This window comes from Python bivittatus, unplaced genomic scaffold (assembly GCF_059951505.1).
Source record: "Python bivittatus isolate LINGU-HERP-01145 unplaced genomic scaffold, Pbiv_v1 ctg000700_np1212, whole genome shotgun sequence".
Taxonomy (NCBI): Eukaryota; Metazoa; Chordata; class Lepidosauria; order Squamata; family Pythonidae; genus Python; species Python bivittatus.
The window spans coordinates 483,767-505,875 of NW_028277098.1; the positions used below are offsets into that span (position 1 = coordinate 483,767).

At 39.5% G+C, this 22,109-nt stretch overlaps 1 protein-coding gene across 3 annotated transcripts; it reads right to left on the reverse strand.

Moving 5' to 3' along the window:
• Window positions 1-431: 431 nt before the first annotated feature.
• Window positions 432-20,450, reverse strand: ALDH9A1 (aldehyde dehydrogenase 9 family member A1). 3 transcript variants are annotated; one of them, XM_088153136.1, is made up of 12 exons: window positions 20,339-20,450; window positions 18,107-18,302; window positions 15,610-15,755; window positions 11,693-11,822; window positions 10,203-10,337; window positions 9,621-9,817; window positions 8,401-8,541; window positions 6,884-7,072; window positions 4,676-4,763; window positions 4,025-4,166; window positions 3,611-3,723; window positions 432-923 (listed from the first exon to the last, which is right to left on the reverse strand). In XM_088153136.1, exons 2-12 carry the CDS (start codon window positions 18,282-18,284, stop codon window positions 829-831), a joined length of 1,554 nt encoding a protein of 517 aa, XP_088009262.1. In that variant the 5' UTR covers window positions 18,285-18,302; window positions 20,339-20,450; the 3' UTR covers window positions 432-828. The 3 variants fall into 3 exon arrangements, with proteins under 3 accessions (XP_088009262.1, XP_007438921.1, XP_007438920.1); XM_007438859.4 differs by lacking the exon at window positions 20,339-20,450 and adding an exon at window positions 20,152-20,257; XM_007438858.4 differs by lacking the exon at window positions 20,339-20,450 and adding an exon at window positions 19,628-19,760.
• Window positions 20,451-22,109: the final 1,659 nt, after the last annotated feature.

The window sequence follows — 22,109 nt, forward strand, 5'->3', positions numbered from 1 at the left end:
TCTCCTCCAACAGTTTTTCATTCAGGAGGGAAATATCATTTGCAATCTCCTAGAATCAATAGTGCTACTTTTCCATAACCAGTGAGGAATGAATATATAAATCAAAACCTTGTTTTTATTGAAAAGGTACTATAAATTTTGCCCCAGTAAAGGGAATCCTAGCTTCCAGGGATTGATCTTCCAGATATTTCTGAAAGGCAGAATCACCTGTTTATAATTCAATGCTTCTGTACATAAGGGGCTTAATGAATTTCCTAACAAATCCTCCTATCCTTTAAAACAAGCACCCATCCCACCTATTGAGAACAGCTAGAATACTTGTGTCTGCCATGTAATTTTATGCAATCAATGCTCAATAGCAGCACCTTTATTTGGTCAAAATTCATTGCATAAAACAGCCTACCTAGAAAAGATACTAGAAACACAATCAATCTGTTTTGTGCAGATGTTTAGTTATTGTTTCTGGGTAGTGAGGTAGCAACCAAGTTCAATAGATCAGGAAGATAAATTGTCTCAAGGTCTAGAACCAGACAGTCTTGCCATATGCTGCTGAGACTTTGCGCTACTATGTTTATGTCAGAAAACTTCGCAAGAGGTGTCTGGAAGTTATATGGGACTGGTTGCAAAAAATCTTATGGCCAATGTGACTGTTTCTCTTTTCTCCATTATGTACTTTCAAAAGAAGAAAGGAAAGAGAAAAAATGGAATTCAAAGTAGCACTAGGAGAAAAACAATGCGATCAGACGCTACAAAGACCACTTCCGGCTTCTGTTGTACATAGCATCTCCATTGTATGCTAACTGGAAGCATTCAACTAGACTAGGGCCACTAGAACACTGATTCTACGTTGCCCATTTCCACAAAGACTGTCTTCAGCTGGGAATAGTATTCAATTGCTGCTTCACCATTCTCTCGGCCAAACCCTGAAAAGAGGGAGAGATCTTTATGATAAAACTGCAACCATATGCTCTAAAAATCTGCAAAGAAGCAGAGAATGAGGCATCTGTTGAAATGAGCTTAATAATCTCACTCCAGAAGTGAGCAAAACTCTGACTCATTAGATTCCTAATAATCAAATAAAAATGATAAAATATAAATGACAAAGAGACTTCTTCATGTACAGATCAATGGTGTGTTTTTCCCCTCCCACTGAATGAGCAGTTATAGGAGTCAAACATAGAGTTTACAAATCCAACACTGATTTAGAACTAGTTTTACTTGTCTCTACTTTAATTTAAAATGCTGTGTATATACTTCTCTGCTTACTGTGCAAAACTTTTAGGCAGGTGTGAAAAAATGCTGTAAAGTAAGAATGCTTTCAAAAATATCTATTGTAATTGTTTATGTTTACAAATTGTGGAGTTTACAAATCCAACACTGATTTGGAACTAGTTTTACTTGTCTCTATTTTAATTTAAAATGCTGTGTATATACTTCTCTGCTTATGAGAAGTTTCTTCACAGCATGTACAGTACTGTGCAAAACTTTTAGGCAGGTGTGAAAAAATGCTGTAAAGTAAGAATGCTTTCAAAAATATCTATTGTAATTGTTTATGTTTATCAATTTATAAAATGAGCGAACAGAAAAGAAATCCAAATCAAATCAATATTTGGTGTGACCACCAAAACAGCCTTCAAAACAGCATCAATTCTTCTAGATACACTTGCACACAGTTTTTGAAGGAACTCGGCAGGTAAGTTGTTCCAAACATTTTGGAGAACTAACCACAGATCTCCTGTGGATGTAGGCTGCCTCAAATCCTGTCTCTTCATGTAATCCCAGACAGACTTGACGATGTTGAGATCAGGGCTCTGTGGGGGCCAAACCATCACTTCCTTCTTCTTCTTTACGCTGAAGATAGTTCTTAATGACATTGGCTGTATGTTTGGAGTCGTTGTCCTGCTGCAGAATAAATTTGGGGCCTGATGGTATGGCATGATGGATAAGTATCTATCTGTATTTCTCAGCATTGATGACACCATTGATCCTCCAACTCCATTTGCAGAAATGCAGCCCCAAACTTGCAAGGAACCTCCACATGCTTCGCTGTTGCCTGCAGACACTCCTGCTATAGCCAAATATATCAAATTTTGACTCATCAGTCCAGAGCACCTGCTGCCATTTTTCTGCACCCCAGTTCCTATGTTTCCACGCATAGTTGAGTCTCTTAGCCTCGTCTCCACGTTGGAGACGTGTCTCTTAGCCTTGTCTCCACGTTTTTGGCCGCAATACTTCCATGAAGACCACTTCCAGCCAGACCTCTCCGGACAGCAGATGGGTTTCTGCCAGTTCTGTGCTGATGGCACTGCTGAACATCTTCCGATGTCATAGGGGAGTAAGCATGATGTGTCTTCCATCTGCTGCATTAAGTTTTCTTGGCCGACCACTACATCTACGGTTCTCAATGTTGCCTGTTTCTTTGTGCTTCTTCAAAAGAGCTTGAACAGCACATCTTGAAACCCCAGTCTGCTTTGAAAGTTTTGCCTGGGAGAGACCTTGCTGATGCAGTATAACTACCTTGTGTCTTGTTGATGTGCTCAGTCTTGCCATGGTGTATGACCTGTGACATGAAACTGTCTTCAACAACCTCACCTTAGTAGCAGAGTTTGTGTCAGGTTTAGCCCAAGAATCACACAAGACGGTCTGGAAATCAGCTTAGCTTCTTTATTAGCTAGCACCTAATAGACAGAATCTCACCAGACTAACTCTAATTCCCCAACAAGAGTAACTATAACCATCAAGCCCCTAGGGAGGGGCCAGTCTCTTCCTCCTTACTTTCACACAATCCAGCTGGGGGCTGAGGAAATGCTTGGAATGCCACTCCCCATCCCTGTAACCTTGAAGCTCCATTCCAGAATCCTCCCCACTCATGCCTTCCATCAGAGTTTGGCTGTTCCTCACCCAGTTTTAAGCCTTCTACACAGCTGTTTCTGTTTAAGTTAATGACTGTGTTTCAACCTACATATGAAATTGATGATCATTAGCACCTGCTTGATATAACTGGTTAGTCATACACCTGACTCTAATCCTACAAGATCCCTGACTTGTGCAAGTGTACAAAGTATGCAAGTGTAAGAACTTATGCTGGTTTGAAGCCAAAGGGTAGTGACACCAAATATTGATTTGATTTAGATTTCTGTTCGTTCACTTTGCATTTTGTAAATTGATAAACATAAACAATTACAATATATATTTTTGAAAGCATTCTTACTTTACAGCATTTTTTCACACCTGCCTAAAACTTTTGCACAGTACTGTATGTGTATGTAGAAGCCATCCTTATTAAATAGAGCTTACTCCTAAAATAAGTTTGCGTAAGTATGCAAGTCCTATATCTTATTTTAAGTAAAACCAACTTCATTTTGAAATAAAAAGAATTTTATGAAAGAATGTGGAATTATTACAAGAGAGGCACAAGTCAAGCAGTCAAGGGCAAATCTGGCTATTGCTAGTGCTGTAAATTGGCTGACAAAGTTTTGCTGTTTAATTGTGTACAATGAAATTTAGTCCACAGTCCAACTTTGGGTAATACTTCATTCTTTGCCAAATATCACATAAACAGCTTAGAACCAACAGCCAAAATATTATAGCAAGTAGCTGAGTGGAATACCTGACATCTTGTATCCTCCAAAGGGAAGCTCCACGGGACTGACATTATAGTTGTTGATGAAGCACATTCCAGCCTGGAGACCAGCCGCTACTCTGTGGGCGCGCTGGATATCTCTGTAAAGCAGAATGATGGTTTAAATTCACTTTCTTTTCCCTAGTCCAAATGCCCTTGTTATTTCTTAGCTCTTTCCTGTGGGACACTGCTAGGGACATCTGCCACTTCAGAAAGTAAGGATAACATTCAATTTCTATCAAATGGAAGCAACTAGGCAGCAAACAGTTCTTTGCCACGTTCTGAGTTGATTTTCTGCTTCCAAACTCATAGTTTTCATAAATGCCTTACTCCTGCATATGCAGCTCCACTTGCCATCTCCCACCTCCCCCTCCTGAAATGTATTTCCTTTCTTGATGGTACCTGGTGAAGACACCTCCTGCCAGGCCAAAACGGGTGTTGTTGGCTCTCTCTAGGACCTCTTCTTCTGTGTCAAAGGGCAAAATAGACATGACTGGTCCAAAAATCTCCTCTTTTACACATGTCATGCTGTCCTTACAGTTTCCTGGAAGCAACACAGGAGTGAGCATACAATATTAAGAAACCAGCCAATCTGAATGTGTAAGAAATGAGAAAGGAAGAGGCCCCTCCAACTACTAAGAACTAAGTAGAATTTCAGAACTACTTTTTAAAAGCTTCCTTTGTAAAGTCTGAGATAAACCATTAAATCAAATTAAATTATATTAAAGGCCAGAGCACATCCTTAAATACTTGATTTCAAGTCCCACTTTAGAGAATTTCAGCCTTAAGCCTTAGATCATGTAGTCTATTTTTAATGTCGAGAGCATACTGGACAGTATCTTCCTCAATGAAATTGGCTTAACAAATCTCAGATCAATCTATAAGGCAATTTCTTCAACTATAACTGGTATTGCCTCCTGTTCTACATCTATATAAACACAAGCACCATGTATCATCTTGTCTTCACCCCTCATCCCCTTAATCTAGTATAATCAAGGTCTTAACTATGGTTAAAGAGTAACGCCAATGATATTAATAATATAGTGCCCATACCTAAGACACAAGGAGACATATAAAAGCCATTTTTCAAATTGGGTTCATTTGGCACAAATGCATCCCCTCCACACAGCACTTCTGCACCCTAAAGAGTATAACAGAAGATAATGGCAGATAACCACAAGAATGCAATTTACATATAATCAGCAAAACTCTACCAACCCATGCAGGAAGGATACCAAAGCTTGAATGGATATAGAACACTGGACTGGACAGAAGGCACTTTCTCTTGGTGCAATATCAATATTGGCAATAGAGGTTAATCTTCTTCTATCACATAATGCTCTATAAGTGTTGAAACCAAATAGATTGGTTTGACATTGCTCCATTTTGAAATGTTAACAAAATTGGAAGAAGCATGTCACTGACATGTTCCATTTCCTCTTTTTTAAGCTACCTCAAAAATCTTTATGATCAGGAGATTGCCTTCTCTAATAATCTAAACCAGTGTTTCTCAATTTTAGCAGCTTTAAGATGGGTGGACTCCAATTCCCACAATTTCCCAGCCAGCATGCTGTTTTGTACAGTGCCCACCTAAGTCATTGTTAGCGCTTCCCCACAAATGTACTTTAAAAAGCAGTATGTATACTAGAGAGTTAGAAATAAACAAGGAACAAAGTATGTTTTTAGTTTCTGATTAAACTAACTGTGTCTTCATGGGATTCTTTTGCAAACTATAGAATTACTCTTAAGGAGTATGTGAGCATCATAAAACCCTGCAATTCTTAACTTAGCTCAGTGTAATGTCAGTACAGTGCAAGACAGCACAGCCAAGACAGAAATCCTTAAGTATAGATAAACAACTTCTTTATGTAATATCCTGATTGAATCATCCTTTTCTACATTATCCCATGGAAGAAACAAATTGTAGGAGATTGTTTTTTAATCAGAATTTGATATTACTGCATCCATAACCAGCAGACTATAAGCATTGGCACCAGTGAATTCAAGAATTTGCTCATTACCTCTCAGCTCTGTATTACATTACATGTGAAATATGCACTCCCTTTTAACACCAATGTTTTTTCTACTCACTTTTCATTCCAGTTTATGCAGTAAAGTGTCTGGCAAGGGGTGGTTATTACTAACAGTAGGGTATACCCTCTTGTTAGCTAGGACCCATATAACTTCATTTTGGCTTGCTCTTGTTTTCCCTATTGGCTACTGAGTAGAGAGTGAACAGCACATGGACTCTGACGGGAAACAATGGCTGATAAGTAAATTGCACTGCTTACACATATGCATAATCTAAGAAAGGGAAATGGCAATATAAATTGGGCTCTATATGAATATGGGATGGGAATGAACATTAAAATGAAAACAGGTTTTCTGGCATATTTATTAGAACAGAACTATGATCCCCTAGCTCACAAGTGGCTAGCCTGAGGCCATTTGTATCTCCATGAGCACCCAATGAATGAAGACAAACCCGCTAGGGTGTTTTCAAAAAACAAAACTAATAAACCGGACCCCTTCCCTATTGAGTTTAGGTACACACACATTCACATACTGTACCTATTTATTTTATTTATTTACCTATCAATACTATAGGTAATACAGTTGAGGCATTTATTTATTTTGCAATACTAATAGGTAATAGAGAGAGTTGAGGCATACTTTGCCCCTTAAAATCATCTAAAACCAAAAACATTTCCGCTGCTCACTCAGGTGATACCATGACTTTACCAGCCATATCTGTTGCAGCCCTTATAGTCAAAACATATTAACTTGTATATATTTATTTAACATTAATGACTGAATTTGTTGATAGTAGTCAATGGGAAGTATAACTCAGATGCACCACCTGATCATAAAAAAATTCTCTATGGTAAACACTGCTCAAATCTGAATTCTTCCACGGTAAGGACTAAAGACAATAGTATAAAATCTGCCATTTAAGCATGCCAAATTCTATGCCAGATGTGGTTTGTGTTTGTTGTTGTATATAATCCAGTTGTATATAATCCAGTTATAACTTGTTAAGCAGATGTGATTAAACAGATGTGCCCAGGTAAAATAGCTTTCCACTGGACAGTCATAAACAGTGCAGACACAGAAAAGCACCTTTTTTGTTCTATCTTGAATGCTCAGTCTTGCACACAATATATGATATGATGCCTGTATGATGTTCTAGCACCTTGTGTGGCAGAAGAGTGAACTGTTTTCAGTAGCCCAATCCCTCATAATAAAGTTCAATATTCTCACCTGCTCCTTGGCTTGTTTAACAAAACTCAAGACCTTCTCCAGGTGTGCCTTGTTGACAAGTGCTCCCATCCTTGTGTCTTGCAGCAGGGGGTCGCCAATTTTGATGTTCTGGGTCTGTTTCACAACTTCTTTGGTGAAGGCCTGCAGGATCGCCCGTTGTACAAACACCCGAGTACCATTGCAACAAACCTGAGGCACAGGGACAGGCTTAACAAAGAGTCTGTTTCCAGATTTGACAGCCTCATTGATTTAATATCTCCTTGGAATACCAATCAGTAGCAAATATCAAATAGTCAGCTTTATACACACAGCCTGGGAGGACTGAATAGATGAACAATCTCTCTTTTTGGACAAGAATCCAACTTTACAAAATAATACCAGTTCTGAAAAACACTGAACAACTTGGATCGTAGAACACAGCAAGAGTTTGAGCATTCCTCCTCACCCAGGATGAAATAAGGAAAAATGTTTGTGGAAGGGTAAGGCACAGTTTTCTTAGAGATTCTGATGCCATCACATGGGGAAAATACTAATAGCAACCAAGCTAACAGAGCAATATGAGGCAAGGTAGGTATTGTGTGAGATGGGCAGTTATATAAATACGATAAATAAATAAATAAATAAATAAATATTCTTGGTGTAGGAGGCTGAAAACTGAAACTGTCTCTAGGTATAAAAATATAACCAAAAGCTAAATTATTGAGAATTACTTAAGTTTAATGCTACCTTAAACTAAGCCCACATTTCAAGATTTTCATATAACATCATCACGAGATTCCATGCATAATTATGGACTCCAGGTTCAAAACTAGGATGAATACTGCATGAAAAGCCATCCTCTTACAAATATGAATCCAAGTCTAATATATGCAGTGGTACCTCTACTTACGAACTTAATCCGTTCTGTGACTCTGATCGCAAGTCGAGTTGGTTGCAAGTCGAAGTAAATTTTCCCATAAGGTTCAATGTAATTACTGTTAATCTGTTCCGGCATCCGCGGACCACGCAGCAGGGCGGAAAATGGCCGCGGACCACGCGGCAGGGCAGAAAAACGGCCGCAGACCACGTGGCACGGGCGGAAAATGGCTGCGGACCACATGGCACGGGCGGAAAAATGGCTGGACCATGTGGAATGGGCGGAAAATGGCCGCGGATCCGGTTCATAAGTCGAGGTGAGTTCGTAAGTAGAGGTAAATTTTTGGGGCCGGAGCTGATCGTATCTCGAAAAATTCGTAAGCAGGGGCATTCATAAGTAGAGATACCACTGTAATTAGTTTGAGTTATATGAGTTTACATTCTCATCATTTTAATCCATGATAGATCCATAAAGAGAGGAATAAATCATGGCACCTCACCCGATCATGCAAGACAACCAATTCTGTATTACAATATTTTACAAGGTACAGCAAATTTCTTCTCCAGCACTAGAGATGGACTGCTGTGGAATTTAAGTGGACTTTTTAAATGATATAGCCAAATCTGCAGTTTCTTCCCCCTTAGATAAGAAAATTGCATACCTCGCCCTGGGTAAGAAAATTAGCCATGAGGGCTCCTTTCACAGCATTATCCAAAACACAGTCAGAGAAGATGATGAGGGGGGACTTTCCCCCTAACTCTAAAGTAACAGGTTTGATCCCTTTGGCTGCCATTTCCATAATCTATTGAAACAAAAAACAGAACAAGATGTAGCAGCTAACACAGGCAATTAATTAATTAATTAATTAAACTTGTCCCTGCCCATCTCCCCCCAATGGGGGACTCTGGGCAGCTTACAACATATTAAAACAATAAATAAATATACAGTTAAAATTTAAAGAGGACACATTTACAAAGAATAAAAGGAAAAGGAAAAATCCAAGAGGCTCTACTGCTAATTACTAATTACTGCTAATTACATCTAATTACTGCTCTAGTTTTCTTGGTAAGTGCAAAGAGCTTCCACTAGAATTTGTTGAATAAGTATCCATCTCACAAACACAATTATTAAAATTTTTCTGTGAATTAGGCAGGACATAGGCAGTGTCTGGTGAGTATTTCCAAGCAGTTACCTCACATAAACGTGGACCCTGTTTTTACTATAAAGAAACTATTCAGTACATGCAATATTCTCACCAAAGATTATGCTATTAAAGTAAAAAGGGCCTTCATTCAGGCTTTTCTGATATATCAGAATGTTTTTTCTTCCTCCAACTGTAATGAATATGTTTTATTTGAACTGGTTGTTAATTATGTATTTTATTGCTGTTTTAACTATGAAATGGTTTCAGATGCTTCAGCACAGAAAAAATAGATTATAAATACATTGAATAAAGAGTGCTGGATAATTCTTCAGCAACATGAAATTCAGAAGTAAAATTTGGAATTACTAAGAAGTGATTTCCACTTTTCCAACTAAGCATTGAATACAACAGCAAAGTATAGGCCTAGTCTTTCCTGCATATTTAAGTGCACTTAAAAAAAAAAACCCACAGACCTTGAGATTTCAGTGAAACACCTGTAGATTTGGCAACTGGCAAATGTGTAAATTTGACAAGGTACAGGTCTACCAGCCTCTCACACTGGCAGTTCTGGTTAGTGGCAAAACAACTCTTTTGAACTCTTCTAACTGACCTTAACATAGTATGCATGTTTATCAATAAATTGCCAAGGGGAAGGGGCAAACTGCAGCCAGACCTCTTCAGAACCCAAAGGTTTTTTAAACTTTATCATTCAATAGTGACAGCACTTGATTGTATACCTTAACACCTGTGGGTACACTCCCGGTGAATGAGACTTTGGCCACATTTGGGTGTTGGCACAGGAACTGGCCTGTGGCAGCTCCGCCCTGCACCACGTTGAAAAGTCCCTTGGGAACACCAGCCTCACTGTAGATCTCTGCCAGCATCACAATGGAGATGGGGGTGAAGGGAGAAGGCTTGAAGACCATGGCATTACCTAGGTAACCCAATTCACAAGGATAAAAAGAAGGGATATACATTCTCTCTCTGTTTAGAAATAGCTTCAACTGCAAATCAAATGAAAGAGTGATAGTGAAGAAAAAAAAAGTTCAGTCCAACTAAGACAAATTCATAATGGCAGCCAGAAGAAAGCTATATCCACCCCACATAAAAGTTTTGGAGCCAAATCAATGACAGTCTCTAGGAAGTGTTTTCTTCCACTATTATTTAAGTGTTATTATCAAGTTCTGATAACAGTCCATTGGAACTTTATTCCCCATTTTTCACATGGTCAAAACACTAAACTCCTAGAAAGGCAATCCCTGACTACTAGTTTCTGTGAATGAAACTCATTCATTTCTCAAAAAGTGAATCTAATTTACCACAGGCCAAAGCAGGGGCTGATTTCCAGCAGGCAATTTGAAAAGGGTAGTTCCAAGCCCCTATCCCAGCACAGACTCCAAGAGGTTCTCTTCTGGTATAAGCAAAGGATCCCTCGGGGAGCTGGATATGCTGACCTAAGCAAAAAAGACAAAAGAGATCTGGGCATAAGAAATATAAACTAATTCACAGAAATGATAAGCAGACTAATAAAAAAAGCTTTCTATCCAGAAAACTGGTAGAGGAAGGGTAGAGCAGAGCCTTCTATCCTGATTGTTGAAGAACAGACTCCCCCTCCCCTTACAATTCATATAGAAACTGAGTGCTCCAGAAGAATATGGACAGTGCAGTCGGTCCTTCTGTCAACTTTCCATTCACTAACCTGCATGGAATTCCAGCAAATCACCTGAATGAGATTCCTACTAATGCAGACTAAGTAACTTCACACAGTTTTTAAATAACCTACTCCTGCTGCATTTAACTTTTCTGACATACTCAACCCTCATTTTTTATATTACAAAGAAGGCAGAAGCAGAGCCATTTTCACTTCTTTCAACTAAACAATCATTCCTTATAGACCATATGCTACATATTACCTTTCTCAATGACCTGTGGAACAGCAAAAATCTGGACCCCTACCCAGCACAAAGCAGCATAGTAATTTCCAAATTTTGCTCACTGTTATCACTCAGTATATACTTTCCATCAGAATTCTTCCAAATACCTTCCCAGATAGGCAAATATTGCACAATTTTTAAAAAAGCTCTTGAAAAAGGTTTTTTTGTTACCACCGTTCACTAGAGCAACTACTCCTACTTTCATATGCACTGACAACTATCTAGATGATACAATCTCATACTTGTGGCATACATGTTAGCCCTTTTAGCCCTTCCATTCACAGTTAAACTTATACCTTCACTTTCATGCATGTATACATCAACTTCACTGCATAAAATCACATTGATTCAACTCTATTAATCATTTCCCTTTATATTAGTTCACAAACAATCATTTCATTCATTAATTCATGCTTTTTACCATATACTCCTCTTACATTCAAAGTCACATTTTTTTTGATATTGCAGAAGTCAACAGATAGGATTATGGCTTTCATATAATAAAATAAAGAGAAACTAATTCACCAGCTTTAATCATACTCATGGCACTTGCAGCATTGCCTGCTAATGGTAAGGTTATAATGCTATTCAATTTTGGCACATTTTGGAAAGTATAACACAAACCAAGCTTTATTTTGAGCAAGCTCAAATTATTCTATGCAAATTAAGATCATAATTTAAAGCTTTCCATGCTAGCCCCACATCCCATTAATCAGGAGGTAAGTATCGAAACATTCAGGATGAAAAGTTCTAAAGCTCAAATAAATACTTATAAACTTAGCATTTTTTTTAATTTAAGGAGACGATTAGAAGAAGGAGAATATTAATGAAGAAAAAAAGATACAGAATTAACAAACAGAACATGTAACAGCTACCTGCCAAGGAGCCAGCTAGACCAGCATAGTACTGCAGGCACTGCCAAGATATATCAATGTCCACGAGAGCTTCAAAGATGGATTTCCCATTGTTGATTGTTTCTATGGTAGCAATTTCTTCTCTTCTTTCCTGGAATCCAATACGTAGCATATAACATGCTAAGTGGTAGCTAAAATGTTTCTATTTTTTATGTATTTATTAAAATGTTTAAATCACCCAGTAGCTGAACCTCTCTAGATGGTTTATAATAAAATACACACTAAAAAAATACAATTTAAATAAAAGGATACACAATAAAACGCAAAATAAAAAGAACAAATCCTGAACAGGCTTTGTATGTATTGCACTTCAAAAGAAAATTCCAAAGAAGCTGAGCAACACATCAAAATATGTGATTCACAGTTGCATGCATTTTTATAAGTAAGCATACAAATATAATAAAAGTTATCAAAATTGGAAACTGTGATCTGCTGGATCAACCAGTGAGCTAAAGAATTCCTTTTCAACAAAGCTGGATCTTGAAACATGAAAATAACAGGTACTCAGAGCACTGACAAAATTACAGAAAAGCCTATGCATGTGCAATTAGATATGTTAGAGTGCTGTTAATCACACATCAGGAGTATTTCATCTGCAGGTTTCATGAGACACTCCCCCAGCACTTGATCTACAGTTCTTGGAGTACCCCCAGTTTATTCTGCTGAAATTTCATGGAACAGTTTTTAGGTCGACATGGCAAAACAGAGATAGGACGAGGAGCACAAGAACTCTGGAGATCTTTTCTCCCCCAAAACCTCTCAAACCTATCATAACTGGCTCAAAATTATCAGTTCTGTCACTTTCATTAATGTCACCCAGACATGGGAAAGCTTCCTACAGCTTGAAATCCGGTCAGGAGATAGTTATAGCTCCTGACTCAAAAAGTTGCTCATCCTCGCAATATGCCACGAAGGACCATGTACTGTCCAGGCAAACAATGGATTAGGCAGGCTGGTTTCAGGGCAGGTGAGGTGCATTCCAAGTAGACCAGGTTTCTAGGATCTCCTCCAAATAAAGACACACTGGTTATAGGAACAGGAATGAGTAATTATTGTGTTTATTTGATATTTTAACTTTGCAATTTCTTCATATAAGAATGTAAAAGAAATCCTCCTCAGTTAAATCAAAAGACTAGTCAAATATCTTTTTCTCTGTACGTAATTAAACATTTCAGTATGCCTGATATTTAGATATCTGGTGTCTCTGATCCTGGAGGCAGCATGTACCCATGGACTACTATCCACTGATACTTAGCTACATCTTTTGGTAATGAATTCCGATGTTTATGTGAAATATCCTCTTTATCTGTCTTATACTTTCCATTATTTAAGGTAAATGGATACTCCATTTATTATGAGCAAGAAAGAAAATGCTTATCTCTGTACCCTTTTCATAATTCTATAAACCTGTATAATGTCTTCCCTTTCTTGCCTTTTTTTCTAAATTAAATACCTCCAAATACTGCAACTCCCAGTCACTAAATATGTTTGTCCTTTTCTGCATCTCTTCCAGAAATGCATTATCTCTGAGATATGACAAGAATTCTAATCTCAATTTTTGACATAATTTACCTTGTTTTCAACAAAAAATTGGCAAAGTATTCCATGACATACTGATTAGTAAGACATTTATGTTTGGTCTGGTTGGCGTGACAATTAAGTGGATATATAACTGCCTTGAAAATTGTAATCATAGGGTTCTCATCAATGGCTACCCATCAAATTCAAGAGTTATTCAAGTGGGATACCATAAGGAGCAGAGCTGAGTCCTCTGTTCTGAAATATTTTTATTTATGATTTGGATGAGGAGGTGGAAGGAATGCTTTATCAGATTTGTAGTTTATATCAAATTGGGTGGGATAATCCTAGAAGACAGAAATAAAATTTAAAACCTTCTTGATAGGTTGGAGAAATGTACTGAAAGTAACAGAATGAAATGTAACAGAAACAAGTTTAAAATTATTCACTAAGAAACAAAAATCAAATGCACATCTATAGGATGAGGAATACCTGACTTTGTAATTGTACTTATGAAAAACGGACTTGGAGTAGTAGTTGATTGCAAACAGAATAATAGCCACCAATGGGATGTGGCTACAAAGAAAGCAAATGCAATTTTAAGCTTTATTAACGGAAATATAATTTCTAAATCATGAGAATAGATTGTTCCATTTTGTTTTGCTTGGTCAGACATAAGCTCAAGTACTATGTCAGGTTCTGGGTACCACATATTAAGATGGATTCAGAAAAACTGAAACAGGTTTAGGGAAGAGCAACAAAGATGATCAGCACACTAGAAACTAAGCCCAATGAAGAGAGACTGAAGGAAGAGAGTATATTTAGCCTTGAGAAAAGAAGATTGAGGCAGGATGAGAGAAACCTGCCAATTCCTGAAGGAATGTCACACAGAAGAAATGCCAAGACTTGCGCAGCAGAGCTAAAATGGAGCTTACTATTACCAATTTCAGTTCTTAATTCAGCAGAAAGTAATTAAAAATCATACTACCAAAAGTTGGTAACTGAATTTTGACAGCATGATCTGCAAGTGCTCTATGGACCACAAAATGGGCGCTGGAGTCCCCAAGTGTCTCATATCTTGTTTAGAGCACTGGACTGTTTTCCAAGTGATATTTTTGATACAGGTAGTCCTCAGTTAACGATTACTCGTTTGGCTGCCGTTCGAAGTTGTGACAGAGCTGAACGAGTGGTACTTACAACCGGTCCTAGAAGTTCCAGCTGTCCCAGCACCCCCAGTCACATGATTTCAATCTGGGCGCTAGACAACTGGGCTGCACTTACAACGGTTGCAATGTCCCACACTCATATGATTGCCAAACATCACACAACCACACTGCTTAGCAATAGCTGTCTGGTAGTCCTGGTTGCGGTCATTAGGCGAGGACTGTGCTTTCATCAGGCGAGGACCTCATGCTTCTCCTGGCCTGCCACGCTCGCCTCCACTTCAACTCCCCCCAACTGCCTATCTCCCCCACCATCTCTGCCCTTTTGGCCGCCCCATACTCTGCTACCCCTGCCGCTTCCCTGCAAGGCCTTCATGCAGCCTCCCCAACACCTCACGCAGACTTTGTGGAAGTCTTGTGAAGGGCCATCAGCTGCCTCGGCCAGGCACACCTTGCCAGCATCAGGAGGAAAAAGACAGCAAAGGTGAGCTGGGGGCAGTGGAGGGCAGGGCAGCAGAGGCAACAGAGTCTTTAACACATGACAATTGTTAATTGATGAGGTACTTGTAACCTGGCTCATATATAACTTATTATCTGCATAACCAACCCATTTCCCCTTTTCTTTCCCCCCACCTGACCCCAATTTAAATCTTACATTAGTCTAGGCCCCCACTGCATCTGATGAAGTGAGCTATAGCTCACAGAAGCTTATGCTTTTTAATAAAATTTGTTAGTTGGAAAAGATGCTACCAGACCTCTGGTAAATTGCTTGATGGTTTCTCAGACACGCACACAACGTTCATTAATTTATAGGTTCCAGAACTTTGCAAAAGATCTGGTTTTCTATCTGAATTCTTTGTTTCCTACAATTTTCAGCTGCTTGGGGGAAAACTAGAGTAGTGAAATTAATTGGTAATATTAATGGGGATATAGGATTTTGACCTGTTTCTGTAGATCATCCGTGGGCAATCTATGGTCTATATACAACCTGAGGCTTGCACATGTTTGTTGCTCATCAAAAGTGACAAAATAGCAATCTTGACCAGAATCACCCTGATTCCTAGGAATCAGTGTGTGTCCTATCCACTTGTGTGGCCCACAAAAGGTTCCATAAAAGTCAGTGTACCCCCAATACCAAAAAAACTGTTGAACACTACCTCAGAAGATGCTATACAAAATTGCTTTAATATCACATACCCGGATAATTCGGGCTGCCTCCAGCAAAATGCTGCTCCGTTCCATGCCTGATTTCTGACTCCATATTTTGAAAGCAGCATGTGCACTCTTTACAGCCAGATCTACCTCCTTCTCACCAGAGAAGGATAAGTTCCCAATAACTCTACCTGAAAGAAAAAAATAAGTTCAGTTTGCTAAAACCCAACTGGCAATGTTTAATTACCCTAATACTATGCATTAATATTGAAAGCTACACATTAAGAAGTAAATGCAAAAATGACTTGATAATAAGCAGCAATTCAATATTACAGCACCCGTGTTAGATGGTCATTCCACCACAGTTTCAACACCTCCACAAAGGAGGTTCCACCACCTCTTACGGCAGTCTGTTCCCTTGTTTGGCAGCTCTTACCGTTATGAGTTTTTCTTAATGTCCAGATAAAATCTACTTCGTAATTTAAATGGTTTCTTGTCCTATCTTGGAGGAACAATGCTGAACAATTCCACCTCAACTTCCACATGACAACCCTTCAGACATTTGAAAATAGCTAGCATGTCTCCCCATCGTCTTTTCTTCTCCAGGCTAAAAATACAGAACCATTCTTCTTCCATCCATTCCTCCTAAGCCTTTTCTTCCAGACCCTTATCTTTGCTGTTCTCCTCTGGATATATTCTAATTTGCCAATGCCCTTCTTACAATGCCCAGAATGAGCACAATATTTCAGTTACAGCCTAGCGCAGATCGCATTTGCTGTTTTGCAGATGTGCCACACTACTGATTCACATTCATCTTATAATCCATCAAGATAGCTGCATCCCTTTTGCATGTAATGCTGTCCCATATGGTCTCCCCCATCCTATATTCATGCCATTGATTTCCCTACCCAAATATATAACTTTCTATTTGTCCCTGTTAAAATTGATCTTGCTACCCATCATTCCAGGTTGTCAAGATCCTCCTGAATCTTGATACTGTCCTTGAGGTTTATTATCTCTTCTTTGTGTCATCAGAAAATTTGATAATTATATACTCTGACCTCTCATCCAAGTCATGTACAAATATGTTCAATAGCAGACCTAGAAACGTGAGCTGGTAGAGTATAATTTCACATTTGCTATTAGCACACAACTGAAAGCTAACATTCGTTATGTACAACAAAATACCTATATTATCCAGGTGCAATTTTTGCATATCAATTAAGCCAGGGCTAAACTTGACATTTGAGTGGCATACTAGAAGTCACACTCAAACAATATAGGTTGAGACCTGAGAAAATTATTAATTTCACTTCATTTACATTTCAATATAATTATAATTAGATATACTGATTATTACTCTTTAGTTGTATATTTACTATTTTTCTCTTTTGATTACAGGCAGTTCTCGCTTAATGATGCTAATTGGGACCGGAAACTCTGTTGTTAAGTGACATGGTCATAAGTCAAAAAACCACGACTGCACCGCTTAGCAACAGCAGTTCCGGCAGTCCCAGTTGCTGTTATTAAATGAGGACCATGTGGGTCATTAAGCGAGGACCTCATGTGACCACAACTTGAAATTTCCTGCCAGCTTCTCCACTGACTTTGCTTGTGAGAAGCCAGGAGGGAATGTTGGAAATCATGATCACATGACCGTGGGACACTGACATCCTAATCACGAGTGGGCACCATGATTGTGATCATGTAATCGTAGGGATGCTGCAACAGCTGTAAGTATGAGGACTGGTCGTAACTACCACTTGTTCAGCGGTGTCATAAGTTTGAATGGTCACTTAATGAGTGGTCGTTAAATGAGGACTGCCTGTATATTAAAAATTCCAATTTGGAAATAAATTTTGACAATTCCTCAGCATCACATTTAAGATTTGGGAGGCCACATGAGGTCCTAGGCTTGCTAAAGAAAGGAAATAAAAACACTAAGGATTTGGAAGGTGATTCACATTTGGGGCCATTATTACACTCTACATTAGCATGAGACTGCAGCACCACCTTTTCAGTTTCATTGACTGCGTGCTGAGTGATGGGGAAAAAATGCAAAGAGCACAGATTTCATTATGCAACAGTACAACTTTCCAAAATGAAAAATCTCAACCACTTTGTAAGCCAAAGCTAATTTCAAAATATGTGTCTAAATAAATATCCCTGCTGCATTATTTGTACTGGCATCAGCACTCATATATACTAAGGAATCTACCTTGCATAACAACTCTCAACCAAAGTCTTCTATCAGCAGATTAATGTTAAGCCCTATCATAACAAAGATAAGGGCCAATAAAAATACTTGAAAAAGCAATATAGTGATTTTTTTAATCTCTTGTACTATCTGATTTGAATTATCTAAGGGGATGTAAATATCATCTATATGGCATGAAAAGAAAACAAATAAATGTAATCCAAAGTTTTAGAGCAGACTCCCAAGTCAGCTATTCCTGTGGTTTTGATAAGGGGCAGGCATTATACATCTGTGGAACATTAACTCCCTCAAGACTTCAACATTACCATTACAAGAGATAATTACCAGTTGCTGGTTCATAGATCTCCTCGCTGTGATCCCCATCCACAGGCTGGTGGCGGGCACCTTCTCGGTAGTTGAGGGGTTGCTGCAGTCGAAAAGTACCAGTAGCGGTGCTCATTGCAGCAGCATGGAATAGACGAGGGAAGCCGCGCAGAAGGAACAAACTGGAGCTAAGGAGCATCCGAGGTCTGATGCAAGGCTGCAGAGGATGTAATACATGCATGCTCATCTGAATACAGCTCTGTGACAAGGTATCTTATATAAAGTAAAGATTCTCTAGAATCAAACTCATATGGATATGGCCATTAGTTTTCTTGCAAAAATAGAAAAGTGGTTCACCACTGCCTTTTGATATTATTCTTAATTGATATTCCATCTTTATTTTGTACAACTCAAAGTGGTGTACATAATGTTCCCACCTCCTCTCTCCCCCACAACCACCCTGTGAGATGGGTTGGGCTGAGAGAGGGACTGGCCCAGTCAGTCAGCTTTCATTCTGAAGGGAGGATCAGAACTTGCTGTCTCCCAGTTTCTAGTCCAGCACCTTAATTGCTATGCCAAACTGGCCCTCATAGATTTCCCAGTCTAGCTTACAGCTCTGGATTCCCTAGGGTTGTCTCCCATCCCAGTATGTATGACCCTGCATAGTTTTTTCAAGATCAGCTACCTGCATTTTATTTAATTAAACTATTAAACTGGGCAGAGGGTTAGGCTAGATGACTTCCAAGCTCCCTTCCAGTCTTATAATTCTGATACTGTCTTTCAGAAAAGCACCCGAAAGAGTTTACAAAACAAGGCAGAATACTTTTTATTATCATATTTAATAACTATGGGGACTCATTTCTGTACTAGAGAAGCTGTATAAAGCATTATAAGATGTATAAGCCACTTTGGAGCTTCATAATTATATTATTTTATACTGGTGTATTTATAGCTGATTTACACATCCACTGGATACACAAAAATGTATTTTGTGACAGAAATATGAAAACCCTCATGCAATAATTTCTTGAATTATTCTGTAGATTACTTTTTCTTTCCCATATTCTGTTGTTCTGTTCTTGCAAATTCCAGCAACAAGAATCATCTTGACTTTCCATAAGATAGAAAGAGGGAACAAAAATAAAGTGGCTCCTCAATCTAGTCTTGTGGTTCTTAAACTGGGGGTAATTTGGGCATCTCCTGGGAGTAATGGAGCAATTTGTGATTGCTTGTTTGTAAGTCGAGGATCCAGTTTGGGACTGCCGCTGCCGAGAGGATCGTGTAAAACAGGAGAGACTGGTTTTTTTTTTGGCGGGGGGTGTGTGTAATTCGAAACTGGGAAAAGAGGCGATGGGGTCAAACAGTTTAAGAATTTTCTGGTCAGTATACTGCACATACTGCTAGGAGACCAGATGGGTAACGGAATGTAAGATTATCGCGGCTCACAACCTTTAAAAAACAGAGGGAGAAGATTCCGCTGAAACAGACCCCGCCCCCGTTTTATAAACTTCAGGCCTAAACCATCTTGGGAAATGAAAATACCTCTTCCAGCTGGAACAAAGCGTGTTCTTCTTGTTCTGCAGAGACAGAGAAGAGCATAACCCTCCCCCCCCCCGGGCTCTACCGTCACAAAAGAGCCCGCTCCAGGAAAGGAAAATCCGAAAGACAGATCCTTTCTCCGTATCTACATTTCACAGCAAGGGGGCGGGAAGGACTCTTTTTCTCTAACCGGAGAGTGGCACCGCCTTTCTGCGTGCGGAGCGCAGCTTCAAATGGAAAAAAAAATCTTCCCCATTTGGACCGAATAATCCGTAAGGGAGACGATGGGATGATCCGCACGCTGCCGAATGCACGTGTGAGTGCGACCACAATCAATAGAAATAATCTCTTCATTGCAAAAAACGCTCCTGATTCCCCCTTCGCTCGACTGGGAGGTGAACGAGAAAGCTGGAGTCCTCTGCTAAAATAATCTCAGTGCAAAGTGCCCTGAGCTATTTCCGTTCACGGACCCGTCAGCCACCCAACTCACTTGGCCACCCTCGCCTCTACACATCGCTCATACTCACACTTCAGCCTCTACGCCCGCGCGCCAAAGATCGCTCTTCGAGGTGGAAGCGGCCTTCGAGCTCCTTTCTACAGCTCCGCCCCCTCGCCTGGTAAAGTAGCCCCTCCCTACAATGGGGCAAAAAGGTCAGGGGGAGAACTCTGGACTTTAGATATTGCCTCACATTTGGCACGGAAGACTGAACCCACCTTCCACTCTATTGGCTGGTTAGGCGAAACCCTCCGAGGAGCAGCGTGTAGCTCAGGCCCTCCCGTCGCTGCAGTATTAGGTCAGGGTGCGCGTCGTCCAGGGGCGAATTTGCTGAGGCAGAAGAGAATTTGCTGGCCATAGAAGAGACTAATAGAGCGCCTGCACCGAGGACGGCGTTTACCCAGCAAACAAAGGCTGGGGAGGGGAGTTCGGGTTAAACATTGAGCCAGTCACAAATTTTGCCCTCTCATTGCCAACTCAGGCCCATTATTCCCTATTCTGGATGGATAGTCAGCATTTTTATTTAATTCATAATTTTATATATCATAATTTAGTAAATAATCACCAGGGGTTAGGATAGCAAGGTAAGAGGAAAACTGTGTCAAAAGTAAAGGTATTTTTGAGAAAAATATTCCAGATACTCAATTTGTGTACTTGTTTTTGTATTTATATTTGTGTATATACTATTTTTCTGAGCCCCAGCTGAGAATGGGGGCAATCTTATTCCTGCAAATAGGAAAGCAGGACATCCCACACACCCCGACAGGCTCCCCCATGTTTCACTGTTCCCTCTCCAAAATGCTTATACATTTCAAATACAACATAGCAGATCCAGAAATATCAGCACAGTTATTGAATGGAACTGATACTGTGGAATCACAGATGTCTGAAATTAGTTTTAAACAGCTGGTAGTAGTGGCATTTCAAAAAAAAAATTAGCATGGGACCCATTCAATTCCCATCCTACTGAGGCAGTTTACTTTATATTCCCAACTTACCTTTCCCCAGGATGTTAACTGATAGTTCATTAAAGGAACCTGCTAACTCACACAACTGACCTTTTTATTGAGTCACCATTTTTTGATTCCTGCAATATCATATGGCTAAATTACTCCTCCCTGCATTGAACTTTAGTCTCAGAATAAAGTGCAGACCAAGCAAGTACAATGTGATTGTGATAACAAAAAGCCTGAGCTGATATTGTGGAGAAAAACACATGGGGGTAGAGTTACGTTTTTTAAAAATTATATATTTTTTCTCTCTAGTCCCCTGGTTGCCTGCATATGCAACACAAAAATCATAGCATACCAAGGCATCCTCTTCTAACATTTTCTTCTTGTTAAGCAGCTGAAATAGCTTTACAATGAAGTGATGGGCTCTTGGCAACTGAACAGAGGCAAATAGTTTGCTCTGTGGAATATCCAGCATCAGCAAAGTTACTGGACTTTGTTAAGGTCCTTTGGCTTGGGGAACAGCAGAGCTAATTGAGAGGGCATGCTCCAGGTCCCCTCCATTAAACAATGTCATCTTCTGGACCCCAGAATCGTGCCTTCTCAGTGACAGCATCTGGCCTATGGAACAGCATCCCCTGGAGATTTGGATGGCCCTAATCCTGTTATAGCCTTTCACAAGGCATTGGAGACCTGGCTGCTCCCCCCAGATATTTGGGTCAGGGATAATGGTGAGTGGGATCAATGGTTTCCTTGGCCCTAGGGTTGTTTGGTGGGGTTGTTTGAATTTTGTAAGCCAGAGTCACTTGTGTGAGATGGGTGGCTATATAAATTATATAAAGAACAAGAACAAAATAAAATGCCAGAGGAGAGAAGTGTGATTAAAGTAGAATATGCTTTTGCTTAGATAACAGGTACAGTGGGGCAAAAAAGTATTTAGTCAGCCACCAATTGTGCAAGTTCTCCCACTTAAAAAGATGAGAGAGGCCTGTAATTTTCATCATAGGTATACCTCAACTATGAGAGACAAAATGGGGGA